This window comes from Pelophylax lessonae (genome assembly GCF_965119305.1).
Source record: "Pelophylax lessonae genome assembly, chromosome: 5".
Lineage (NCBI taxonomy): Eukaryota > Metazoa > Chordata > Amphibia > Anura > Ranidae > Pelophylax > Pelophylax lessonae.
In genome coordinates, this window is record NC_138772.1 from 150,998,590 (window position 1) to 151,012,890 (window position 14,301).

The following is a 14,301-nucleotide window of genomic DNA, read 5'->3' on the forward strand; positions in this document are numbered from 1 at the left end:
CTAAGGAGTGGCTATCGTGTTTATGACTGCATCATGGCCCTCCCTTACACACAGTATTATACTAATATTAAAATCTTGCAAAATGTGCAGGTTACATTCTAGAAACCGGTCGATTATTGTCCAGCATTCAATTTTATGTCCATTGATACCAGAGTATTTGGGATGGGCCTGTCACCCAGGAGGTATCTGACTGCTAGCTTAGTCATGTATGACCTTGATTTGTTTAGAATGATATTCCCCTTTCATATATATACTTATATACTACTATACTAAATATGTTAATGTGTATTGGTCCTGTTTGATCTAATGAATTGTGTGTCCCGTGCCTGACTGCTTTCTGTGTAGACATTTTATGGCACACTATATATTCTTAATGAGTTTACCTACAAACCATGGGTGACAGAACTGAAGGGTTCTGGTAAAGTTTTTCGATGCTAGAACTCCGTTACAACTTTTAAAGGGCTCAATGCGCACACCAACCATTACACTGACCACTAAACTAAGAGGTCTGCCTTCTGGCCATTATAGATATTTAAATCCTTTTTGTTTAGTGAATATCACTGAAAAAAAGTCAGGAAGAGATAGAAGGATGTTAAAAAATTATCAACCTGATGTAAAATATGCTAAACCTACATCTTACTGATCATGCTTTTACAACTAAAAGCTATAGCTATAAACATGTTAGCAGGGATTCCTTTGAGAAACAAAAACTATTTTAAGGGAGTTATAAAAATTAACAAAGCATAACCTTCCCCCTATAGTGTGCACTTGCCTCATTCTAAAGCACCTGGTGTGATTTCAGCCTGCTCTATCTTTCATCTGCATTGCATGAGTCGCCTCTGACAGATTATGCAAACACCACAGTCACTTGCCCTGCCTCCCCTCCAGCACACAGAAGCTGATTTACATCATCAGCTGCACATGTTTCCTTTGAGACTGTGTAAATGGGGGATTTGTCCTTTCCCTCCACTCAGGTCTCAGATTACACTTGGCTCCCTGCTCTGTGCAGTATGCGACATCAGATCCCCACCCCCCTGCCTTCTGGAGCTGAGAAATATGTCTTTGATCTGTATACATTGAATGGCTGTACATGAGAGTGTTGCAGATTTAACAGGTACAACTTATGTATAAGGATCTGTTTTATCTCTGTGTATCATCTGAGTCTAGTCACTTCATTGAGTATTGTGACAGACCAAACTGGGACAGAGGCTTTTGGAGGGGACTACCGGCTAGCCTCTTTTCTACTGACTATGGGTTCTTGCTTTTAAGGGAACTCTACTCTTTGGTAGATGTGTGTCTGGGGGACCCTTGGAGTGGTCTTGTTTTGGTTTCAAGTCTATGTTTCACCAAAACACACAGACTCTGGGAACTGGAGGACCCATATACATATTTGGGGTCTCTAGGCCCAAACCAGCAATGACTACTTCAGACTGTGAGACTCAGAGCAGATGTTAATATCATCATCTCAAAGCAACCTGATGCTGGGGGTCTACTGATTTAATCTGTTTAGGGTATAATGTGCTTTTCTCCCATTGTTAATTAAGTTAATTTGAGTCACCTATTGTTTCTGTCTGTTGGCTGACTTGGCTAACTCTTGGCGGTATATATGATGGGATTAGTTTTGTGTCAGGTCTACCTCGTTATCTAAAGCCCTTGTGTGATGTTTTGGTTAAATATTTGGTTTTATTTTTTATGTGGTGACTGACCTACTTTTCAGGTGTATTTCTGTTCAATAAACAGTCATTCATTTGGTTTTTATCCCAAAATCTTGTCTGTGTATGATGCTTGGGTTAAAAATGGCTGGTATTAGATCCCAGACTGCTCGGAACAGTTTTGAGGGCAGTAGGCACTGTTTGGATGAAGGAAGCACCTAATCGGGGTGCCAAGCAGTTCCATCCCAGGTATATGTAACAACTGTATGCTACTAGGTAGATCAGTAAAATATTTCTGCCCTGGAGCATCTGGTGGTATTTGGCTAAGGTTTGAAAGCACTTTTTTGAGGTTAGTGTATTCTAGCTCAGTAGTATTTTTCTACTCTATTGAACTTACTAAATGGTCTCAAATGGTTGCTATTTGTTGCCACTTTTTTCTTGCGCTGTTTATTACATTAGCAATATTTAATATTAAAGTTCAGATTGCTTTGCCCAGGTTTGTAATCCGTTTACTGTAAGTAAAAATCTAAAGTTAAACATATCTTTTCTCTAGTGTATGTGTTAAAACCAGAGATCAATAAATGCTATTATTTCTCTCCCTTTCTAGAATTCAGAAAGAACTTGCAGAGATAACGCTGGATCCTCCTCCAAATTGCAGGTGAGGGACATGTTCTCATTTATTTGCTTGAAGATCGCAATAGTAGCATGTACCTACCTTCGCTGATTGCTTTAAGTCTTGCTTATCCATTCTGTTGGGTGTTGGTAGCTTGTTGTTGCTGAGCATCACACAAGACTGTAGTTATGGTTGGAGAAGATTGAGTGATGCTGTTCTTTTTTGTGTTGTATAGAAAAATAATGGCTAAAAATTGAAATTGACACTAAATAGAATCTAGCAAACATTATATTCCATGATTTGGAGGAAAGGCAGCTCCCATCGAGTGAGAGTGACAGATCAGCTTACTGAAGCAGATTAATTACACCTATCTTTAGCAGTGCTTTGCAGGATTTGCTGTGCCTTCGCTGACTTATTAAAGTTTATGATGTGATTTGCAGTCTGGATACATTAGAGAATTTGGCTTTGTATGTTCATGATCTTCTCCTGATCAATAATAATTCAGGCTAAGCAGGATGTTTAATGTAAAGCATAGTTACCTTATTAAAGCTTTGAAAACTGTAAATATGTAAATGTAGAGAAAGCAAGTGTGTGGGGTCATTTACATGATCACAAGATCACCTTAAGCCTGCATTCACACTACCGCGGCACGACTTGTGCACGACTTCGGGGGCGACTTGTGAAGTCCCGTGCACCGCGACTTCGGCGCGACTTGCACGGACTTCATATAATGAATGTCTATGCAAGTCACTCCAGGTCGCCCCGAAGTAGTACAGGACCCTTTTTTTAAGTCGGAGCGACTTATGTCGCTCCTATTAGAACGGGTCCTGTAGCAGTCAATGGACCGCGAGGGACTGCGACTTGTCAGGCTGACAAGTCGCCTGACAAGTCGCGTTAGTGTGAATAGACCCTTAACTGCTTGCCGACCGCCGCAAGTAGATTTACTGCGGCGGTCAGCCCCTACCAGGCAGAGTGACGTTAATTAACGTCACTAGCCTGGGAGGGTCTGGGGAGCGAGCGCGCGCCCGCGGAGGCGCGCTCCCGCTCCCGCGCGGTCACGCACCCCCCCGCGCGTGTGACCAGCGGACCCGATGTCCGCCGGCCACTCGGCGATCGTCGGGGGAAGAGGGAGAATGTCAGGCAGCTTGTGTAAACAAGCCACCTGTCATTCTCCTCGCTGTAAAGACACTGATTACACGGATCTAGTATGTAGATCCGTTGATCAGTGTCCTTACAGCTAGAGCCACAGCCAATCACAGTAAGAATCACGCCCCTAGGGACACACACAGCCCCTCCCTCCCAAATAAAGTTAACCCCTTCACTGCCAGTGTATTTTTACAGTAACAGTGCATATGTATAGCACTGATTACTGTAGAAATGTCACTGGTAACCCCAAAAGTGTCAAAAATGTCAGTCAAGGGTCCGATCTGTCCGCCGCAATGTCGCAGTACCGCAAAAAAAATCGCAGATCGCCGCCATTACGCGTTAAAAAAAAAACAACAAAAATGACAAAAATCTTTCCCTTTGTTAGTAAACGCGATAACTTTTGCACAAACCAATCAAAATACGCTTTTTGCGATTTTTTTTACCAAACATAGGTAGCATAAAACAAATTGGCCAAAAATTTTAAAAAATTTTGATTTTTACATTTTTTTTTGGGGGAATTTCATATAAAAAAATGTGAAAAATATTGTTATTTTTGCAAAATTGTCGCTCTTTTTTTGTTTATAGCGCGTGATCAAAAAATCGCACAGGTGATCAAATACCACCAAAAGAAAGCTCTGTTTGTGGGAAAAAAAGGACGTCAAATTCGTTTAGGTACAGCGTCGCACGACCGCGCAATTGTCCGTTAAAGTCGCGCAGTGCCGAATCGCAAAATACCCCCTGGTCTTTTAGCAGGAAAATCCTCCGGGGCTTAAGTGGTTAAAGAAACCCTGTCGGCAGCAGTTTCATAAAAACCAAAATCTTACCATAAGATTTATATGTCCTTTTACATATACTATGTAAAACATCTGCATGTGTGGATATCAAAAAGCCCTGACGCTGCTAGTGGGTGTCACTGTCTTGGATGGGGTGTCAGCAGCCCCAGTAGTTTCAGATATGTCTAAAGATAGAAAACGTGTCATGAGCGCTCTAAATAAGTAAAATGCTGCTAGCACAAAAAGTGATCATACAACTCTTATGTACAGTTGTGTTCAAAATTATTCAACCCCCAATGCTGTAAAGGGTTTTAGGGAATTTAGTGTACATTTGTAATTGTAAACAGAATGAAATCCTACAAGGACTTCTTAAAGAATCATATGCAACTAAAATGACATCAATTGGTTTTGTAATACAGTAGTAAATGTTTCTTTTGTGAATTCTTCATTGACACAATTATTCAACCCCTTAAAGACTACCACTCTGAAGAACAGAGGTTCATTGAAGTGTTTTCAATCAGGTATTGAAAACAGCTGTGGATGTCAGGGAGCAGCAATAAAGCCTAATAAGCACCAATTAGGCAGCTTTAAAATGACTGTGATACTCAGCTCCTTCTAGACATTTACTGGTGTGGTTACAAACATGGTGAAGTCAAGAGAATGGTCCAGGAAGACAAGAGAAGAGGTGATTACTCTTCACAGGAAGGGCAATGGCTATATGAAGATTGCAAAGATGTTAAACATACCAAGAGACACCATAGGAAGCATCATTCGCAAATTCAAGGCAAAGGGCACTGTTGAAACGCTACCTGGTCGTGGCAGAAAGAAGATGCTGACTTCGACTGCTGTGTGCTACCTCAAGCGTAGAGTGGAGAAAAGTCCCTGTGTGACTGCTGAGGAACTGAGAAAAGATTTGTCAGATGTGGGTACTGAAGTTTCTGCTCAGACAATACGGCGCGAACTGTGTAATGAAGGCCTCCATGCCAGAACTCCCAGGCGCACCCCCTTGCTGTCTCCAAAGAATAATAAGAGTCGACTGCAGTATGCCAAAAGTCATGTGGACAAACCACAGAAGTTTTGGGATAGTGTTCTGTGGACTGATGAAACAAAATTAGAACTGTTTGGGCCCATGGATCAACGCTATGTATGGAGGAGGAAGAACAAGGCCTATGAAGAAAAGAACACCTTGCCTACTGTGAAGCATGGTGGGGGGTCAATCATGCTTTGGGGCTGTTTTGCTTCTGCAGGTACAGGGAAGCTTCAGTGTGTGCAAGGTACCATGAATTCTCTTCAGTACCAGGAGATATTGGATGACAATGTGATGCAGTCCGTCACAAACCTGAGGCTTGGGAGACGTTGGACCTTTCAACAGGACAATAATCCCAAGCATACCTCCAAGTCCACTAGAGCATGGTTGCAGATTAAAGGCTGGAGCATTTTGGAGTGGCCATCACAGTCACCAGACTTAAATCCGATTGAGAACCTCTGGTGGGACTTAAAGAAAGCAGTTGCAGTGCACAAGCCTAAGAATGTGACTGAACTGGAGGCTTTTGCCCATGACGAATGGGTGAAGATACCCGTAGATCGCTGCAAGACACTGGTGTCAAGCTATGCTTCACGTTTAAAAGCTGTTATAACTGTAAAAGGATGTTGTACTAAGTACTAAGATTGAATGTCACTTGGGGGTTGAATAAAACTGATAATGATGTGAGCACAGAAAAGACATTTGTGGTTATTTCATTATAAATGTTGTTATATTTGTCTGACCTACACGTGCCTCTTTGATTTAATTGTAAGCAGGATGACTGAATGATCAAAATCAATGTCAAACTAGCCAAAACTATCAATTTCAGGAGGGGTTGAATAATTTTGAACACAACTGTATAAAGCAAAACTGTACAAGTGCAGTGCTATGTAATATACAAACTAAAAGAGGGAAATCGCAAAAACGTATATATTAGAAATTTCAAAATATACGTGAGTCCCAATATTGACCCGATATTAGTATAGAATAACAGTGTAGAAACTATGAGTGCAAAAAATGTTAATTGTGTAATTAAAAATGCGTAATATGTTTACGTGCTCTCAGTGCAACAAAATCTTAAAGTGTCCAGCTTCTAACACAAAACAGCGTTATTCACTCCACAATCAAAAACTAAAACAATATACAGTGGTGCACCAGAAAAAAATACAACATAAGGTTTAAGAACTATAGGTAATATATACAAGTGTTTCCAGTGTCCAAAAAATGTGACAACTTATAAGAGTGACTCGTGAGAACAAATCTTCAATCTGTGATCACCACTAAAAAAAATCCGTGATGTGCTCCACTTCACCGCCACCAGAAATCAAAGCCTCTCATCTTGCACACTGACCCAAGAATCAACCCGGGCCAGAAACAGCTTTACCCTATAAGGGTCATAAGATGGTGTAGAGGATCTTCATAGGGACACCAATGGCGCTTTTCCACTGCATGGAACCGAGCGGTTCGGCTCGCTTTTGTGCTTTTCCACTGCTGGTACCGCATGGTATGGTGTAGGAACGGTTCGATATGGTACGGCGGCGCTTTTCCACCGCATGGAACCGAACGGTACGGCTCTCAAAAACAGTACCACCTTGATTGTGGTTCCAAGAGGTACCATACCCGGTTCCATATCCCACAATCCTTTGCATGCAGTCACTACTAGCCACTGATTGGTCAGAGAATCCCACCCACCCCGTTGTTATCCCACCCACTTACCTTTAGTACTACTTTAGTGGAAAAGCAAACCATACCGTACCGTACCGAACCGTTCCAACACCGTACCATGCAGTACCAGCAGTGGAAAAGCAAACCGTGGCAAGCAGGGCCGAGTAGAGCCAAGCCGGTACTTGCAGTGGAAAAGTGCCATTATAGAGATTCCCAGGGTAGACTCCACAAAAATCTTATAGCATTTCAAAAACATTCAAAATTTTGAATGTTTTTGAAAAGCTTTATATAAGATTTTTTATGAAGTTTTGAAATAAAGTTAATTTTTTTTATACCTATTGCCTCATATATTCCACACGGATTTAGCTACATTTTAGGCATCACAAACATCCCTTTCCCCCGTTTCCTTTGGGGAATTCCCATGTAGGGATTTCTTCCCTGTTTTTCTACAATAATTTGGGATGGATGCCGCCAGTAAATTTTTGTGAGTGAAATTGAGTAGCTTTCTATTACATAATGAGCTTTATGTCTTTGTCTTACAAGGTTTTTTCTTTCTTTTTTTTTTTTCATGAGTTTACAACCTCTTTAAGCTATAGTTATTTGACCTGCTGTTATCATGTAAACATATTTATCTGTATCTGATTTATAGCTTTGTTGCTCCTGAACTTTGTCAGTGTTTTATTCCGCAATGTACTTTGTAGTAAACCTTCTATATTTATTGTTTTTTTTTTTTTTTTTTTAATGCTAAAGAGTTGTCTATGTCAGTTATCATTCTCTGATATCAGGAAATTGGCAGTAAAGCAGCAGAGGAACGCACTTTTTTGGTGTTTTAAGTAGATTCCGTTTGGTGTGTAAATAAAACAGGCACACATTTGAAGATCTGAGCTGGAACATGGAGTGTATGGGGAATATGACCTTTTTAGTAATTGCTTTTGATGCATATTTCAGCTGGAGTGGATAAACACTTGCTTTCTAGATAAAATCCTCATTTGAACGGTGATCTGTGTGTCAGTGTTTATGAGAATGTCAGGCCAGATTCTTGTAATAACATTGCTTTTTAGAATGTTGTTGTATCCTGCTACAATGTCATGAAGATGAGGACAGATCTGAGCGAGTAAAAGAGAAACGTTGTGTATTATTACCAGTGACACTTCATGCTGGGAGTTAAGGTCACCAAGTAGCTTTCATACATCTAGCAGAAAAAAGGGCAAAGGAACATCTTAAGAATTTTTTCAATAAAGTTGTGTAATGATATCTGTAAAAAAAAAAAAATGGCATCCCTGTAATAATGCAGATAATAAATATGTACTGAGTAATGGACAAGGTGCAGGAACCCGCGACAGTCAGTCCATTTATTTTATTGAATTCTGGTAAGTGAAAGAACCTTTTTGATTAGATCCATATATTATTGTATGTTTGTCTTACTACTGCAGCTCCTGTGTTGTACAATATACAGCAGGGGTACAAGGGAAACTCAGGACGACACTTTGCTTATAATGATTGCTTCAGCCCAGGAAGATTTACCCCCCCTTCATGACCAGGACATTTTTGGATTTTTGGCACTTCGTTAACTTGAGGCCACTTTCACACGGGCTTTCCGATCCGGTCTGCCCGTCAGTTTTTCAGGCGGACCTGATCGGATGCTCCATGTAGCCCTATGGAGCAGCGCATGTCTGCGGTGACATGTCCGCTGACACCCTCTGCTATCTGATTCGATCCTGTCCGTGAAATCCAGATGGATGGAAACCCTATTTTCCATCCGTCTGGAGGATCAGATCGGATGGGATCGTATGAAACGGAGAGGCGGTCCGTTTTCATCCAGTCTCCCATAGAGGAGAGCGGGACTCTGACAGCTAGTCTCTGCAAAGTAAGCGGAGACGGAGCTGTTATTTGCCCGCTCAGTGGGGATCGGCGGATCAATCCCCGCTGAGCAAAACGGAGTCCGTTGGTCGCACCGTTCTTGTGAACAGGGCCTAACTGACAATTGCACGATCATGCAAGAAGCCACGTGATGCGGAAGTGGCGTAACGCGTAGGGACACTCGGACCGGAAGTGACGCACATTGCGGAAGTGAGGACTGCGATCCCACTCCGATGCTACTATATGCGCTTGGTTTATTCAACAAATGTGAGTGTTTTTAACCCTATTTAAATAAAGCACCCCGTTTTTCCATGACATACTTGCACTATTTCGAGCCTTTGTTTTGAGATCCACTGAGACCGCTGGGAACCTGGAGAGGGAGTAGGGAGCCAACCCACCCGCAGCAGCCCAGATATCTGGCCCTAGTGGAGCACGGTACAGGATTGGAGAGGAGTCCCCTGGATTAACTATAAGGCCTTTATCTTTAGACCTTGAGGTGAGCTGCTAGAACACTTAGAGGGGCCGAGGAGAAGTACCCCACTACCCTAAGCACGGTGTTAGGTGAAAGAGCAGCACTTGTGGATAATTCCCCCCACTTGAACACTACCCTAACCATTTGGACTATATTTCACCCAGACTGATGTATTTTTGTGGAGCACAGAGGACACTTTATTTTGCTTAATATATTTATTTATGTGCACCTGAGCACTTTATCTGTCACTATTACATCATTAGCACTATAAGTGGTTTCTATTCTCTTATCTATTTATATATTTTTAGAGTGCCGTGTCAATATTTTAGCACTGTGTAATTATTTATTCAAGTACGGATCTATTTTGCACGGATCTATTTTGCACGTTTATACATAGCACCTTATTTATTTATATATTTAATCACCCACACATGCTATAGTTCCCTTCTTTCATTGTAAACAGGCATTATTACTTAGCACAGTTCATACATTATCTACCCAGAAGCGCAGTACCCCCCACCTGTTCATGCAATGCTCTACCCAAATTAAATTTATACCATTTGGTCCCACAAATAGAGTTTTCCTTTTGGTGGTATTTGCTCACCACTGGGTTTTTTTCTTTTTGAGTTGTAAACGAAAAAAAAAAAAGATAATTTGGGGGGGAAAAAAAAATGTTTTTTACTTTCTGCGATAAAACATATCCAATACAAAAATGTAAAAAAATCTAATTTCTTCAAAAATTTAGGCCAATATGTATTCTGCTACATATTTTTGGTAAAAAAATCCCAATAAGCGTATATTTATTGGTTTTCGCAAAAGATATAGCGTCTACAAACTATGGGATATACAGTATCACACAAAAGTGTGTACACCCCTCACATTTTTGTTAATATTTTATATCTTTTCATGTGACAACACTGAAGAAATGACACTTTGCTACAATGTAAAGTAGTAAGTGTACAGCTTGTATAACAGTGTAAATTTGCTGTCCCCTCAAAATAACTCAACACACAGCCATTATTGTCTAAACTGCTGGCAGCAAAAATGAGTACACCCCTAAGGGAAAATGGACAAATTGGGCCCAATTAGGCATTTTCCCTCCCCGGTGTCATGTGACTCCTTAGGCTCTAGGGGGCGCAAGTGCGCCACCGAAGCCACGCTCCCGCTGCAATTGGACACAGCAGGAGCCAGTCAGTGGACGGCCACCCGAGATCATTCAGGAGAATGACAGAAAGGCGGTCTGCCTATGTAAACAAGGACCCCGCAATTGTCAGGTAAAGCAACGCAGTGCCGAATCGCAAAAAATGGCCTTGTCACGAAGGGGGTAAAACCTCCTGGAGCTGAAGTGGTTAGGGTGATTGGTGGGCGGCAAAAAGACACATTTTTGCTGCTCCCCTAATAACATTTCTAAATGAAGCCTTAAAATATTTAAGCATGTGCGAGTACTGAGCAATAGGACATCAGAGTGAAAATTGTGTCACTTTATTCACTAGCGCTCACTCTGCTGGGAGAAAAACCTCTAATGGTTTACTTCCAGCAGCCCCACTGTGTGAACAGTTGTAGGATGGAGTTCCTACCATGGGAAGTGGGGGACCTAACCATATCATAGCATATAGGGGCCCATTCTGTTGTCTCTTTTCCGGAAATCAGAATTGTACATAAAATGGAGGTTAGAGCGTTTTTGGTATTGCAGGACATGCTGAGAATTGTAGAAAGTTTCTTTTATTACGTTGTAACTGTATAGTGTGTAAGGCCCTGTTCACACCTGAGTGTTTTTCAGCTCATAAAACGCTCATCTCTTAGGCTGTATTCACACATGAGGGTATAGTTTTCAGGCGTTTCTTGGCCGGTTTTTCCGGCATTTTTTAGGCATTTTTGGGCTTTTTTCAGGCGTTTTTTTGCAGGTTTTTGGAAGCAGGCATTGACATCTAACAAAAACGCTGGTAATCTGCCAAAAAAGAAGCTCATGTACTTTTTTGAGCTTCAGGCATTTTGTTTCAGGCGACAAAACACTCATATTTGAACAGGGGCTATTGAAATGAATGGGATTTTGCTTGTTGGGTATTTTGAGACTTTAGAGATGGGCGTTTTACGAGCTGAAAAACACTCAGGTGTGAACAAGGCCTTAGGCTCCATTCACACTTGAGCGTATTGTTTTCAGGTTTTTTTTTCTGGCATTTTGAGAAGTTTTTGGCAGGTAATTGGAGGCGGGCATTGACATCTAACACAAATGCTGGTTATCTGCCAAAAAAGAAGCTCATGTACTTTTTTGAGCTTTAGGCGTTTTGCTTCAGGTGACAAAACACTCATATGTGAACAGGGGCTATTGAAATGAATGGGATTTTGCTTGTTGGGTATTTTGAGACTTTAGAGTTGAGCGTTTTACGAGCTGAAAAACGCTCAGGTGTGAACAGGGCCTTGGGCTCCGTTCACACTTGAGTGTATTGTTTTCAGGTGTTTTTTTCTGGCGTTTTCAGGAGTTTTTTGCAGGTAATTGGAGGCAGGCATTGACATCTAACAAAAATGCTGGTTATCTGCCAAAAAGAAGCTCATGTACTTTTTTGAGCTTCAGGCGTTTTGCTTCAGGTGACAAAACGCTCATATGTAAACAGGAGCCATTATGAATGGGAATTTCCTTGTTGGGCGTTTTGAGACTTCAGAGATGAGCATTTTACAACCTGAAAAATGCTCAGGTGTGAACAGGGCCTTAAGTCTCAAAATGCCCAGCAAAAAAATTCCCATTAATTTCAAAGGCCCCTGTCACCTGAAGCAAAACGCCTGAAGCTTAGAAAAGTACAAAGCTGCTTTTTTGTCAGATTACAAGCGTTTTTGTTAGATGTCAATGCCTTCCTCCAAACACCTGCAAAAAATGCCCAAAAAAAAACACCTGAAAACGATATGCTCAGATGTGAATGGAGCCTAAGGCCCTGTTCACACCTGAGCGTTTTCCAGCTCGTAAAACGCTCATCTCTGAAGTCTCAAAACGCCCAACAAGCAAAATCCTATTCATTTCAATGGCCCCTGTTCACACATGAGGGTTTTGTTCCCTTAAGCAAAACACCTGAAGCTCAAAAAAGTACATGAGCCTGAAAACGCTCAAAAAATGATATGCTCAGGTGTGAATGGAGCCTAAGAATAAATGAAAATGGGAATATTTTGTTTGAACCTGCAGCATTACTTCTGCATTGCTGATCCAGTTACAATTGCAGAGGAGACTTTCTGCAAGGAGACTGCGTGTTCAGTCTGATAATGTAACGAGCGGCTGTAACTGGTGCAATTAACTTTGATCGCTAACCTAAACTGCAGTTTTTATTAAAAATACAGTAATAAAGACATTTTCCATTCAACAATATTTATGAAAAAACGGAAGACACTGCTGAACGTTGAATGTTTGAAACAAATGTATATTTTATAGCCGCGCTTTTACAAATGCATTGGCTTGATAGTGTTATTATTGTGTAAATAATAAATTATGTATAGGTTGTCAGATCCCTAGCACATAGAATAGTGTGTATTTAAATGGTAGTTAAATGTAATGTTACCTCAAATGGCTTCTTGAGTGTGACACGGCATCCGGGAACTGTCACAGCGGGTAGCGTCACCTCGAGCTGGAAAGTGACAAGTAGTCACATGTCAGACGTCGTTTTCTGCTCAGAAATAGGAGATGAAACTCCTAAAAATGGAAATGACGACGGCATATTTTCCTGAAGACTCTAATGCAACATATGCAGAGTTCCGTCTGCTCCGTTCTGGAAGTTCTTTCTCTTGAAGTAGATCTGTTGGAGCTTCTTACATTCAGTGTGGATGTCACATCTCAGAGCAACCCGTCACAAATGTTTGTTTTAACTTTCTAATTGACTTTTATTTTCTAATCTGTTAGGCCCCGTTCACACGGGCTTTCTGATCAGGTCCGCCTGTCAGTTTTTCAGGCAGACCTGATTGGACGCTCCATTCACCCCTATGGGGCAGTGGATGTCAGCGGTGACATGTCCACTGCTAGCCGATCCAATCCTGTCTGAAATCTAGATGGTTGGTAACCCTATTTTCCCTCCATCTGGCGGATCGAATCTGATGAAAAACGAATAGGCAGTCCGTTCCCCATAGAGTTCCTATAGAGGAGAGCGGGGCTCTGACAGGTCTATCTCAGCACAGAGAGCGGAGACAGACTTGTCATCCACCTGCTCAGCGGGGATCAGTGGATCGATCCGCCGCTAAGCAAAGCGGAGTCCGCCAGGCGGAACGCCCACGTGAAAGGATGCAAAGTTGTATTATGACTTAAAGGGGAAATCACGTCTATCTTTTCTTTGGTTTTGATACTTATTGGGTAATATTATATAGAGAATGGCGGTACGGTCGAATACCATATTAGGCCAACATCCTGGATATAGAAAAAATGAAGGAAAAAAAAAAACCCAATGGCACTAATGACCTAAATCTTATTATTCAATCATAGTAAAATGCAAATTTTATTGAAAAAATTGTTGAAAAAGAACATGATGCAAGGAACATAAATATGTGCAGTTCTACATATTCCCTGGACTGCCGTGATAGAGGTCACCATGGCAGAGCATGCAAGGAAAACACCCTAGGTGACCTCTATCCATGGTGATCTGTATTACGGCAGTCCAGGGAATATGTAGAACTGTACACATTTATGTTCTGTGCACCATGTTGGTTTGAATGTACTCCAGCTGTGTATCATTGTTTTTTTTTTTTTTAACGATTGGTCCAATAAAATTTGTACTGATTTTTTATACTCCGTTGACAACTCAATGATTGAATATTAAGATTTAGCTAACGTTCCATCAAGGGTCATTACCGTGAATGGGGCCAGCAGCCACACCTAGCTGCTCAGAGCCACAGCAGGAATCTGATTCCTGCTGCTACAATTCCCTGGTGTTAATGCAGCCTAAAGCCTAGTATACATTTTGGACGGCATCAGCCGGTTCAATAGAAACCGGCCGACATTCGGCTCGTGTGTACTGCAGCCGGTCCAACAGAGCGGCCGGCTTCTGCCGAAGGGGCATGACCAAAAAATGTCTGTAGATCGCCTCCGATCAGCGCTCTCAGCCAATGCTACAGGGGCTGTCCCCCTG

General features: G+C 41.6%; 1 protein-coding gene across 1 annotated transcript in view; it reads left to right on the forward strand.

The window, feature by feature from the left end:
• LOC309556230 (ubiquitin-conjugating enzyme E2 E2) overlaps positions 1-14,301 on the forward strand; it is a 370,216-nt gene that overhangs the window by 84,256 nt on the left and 271,659 nt on the right. The window contains exon 3 of the mRNA XM_082258633.1: positions 2,260-2,310. Within this exon, the coding sequence (XP_082114759.1) occupies positions 2,260-2,310 (51 nt within the window). The remainder of the gene's footprint in view (positions 1-2,259; positions 2,311-14,301) is intronic.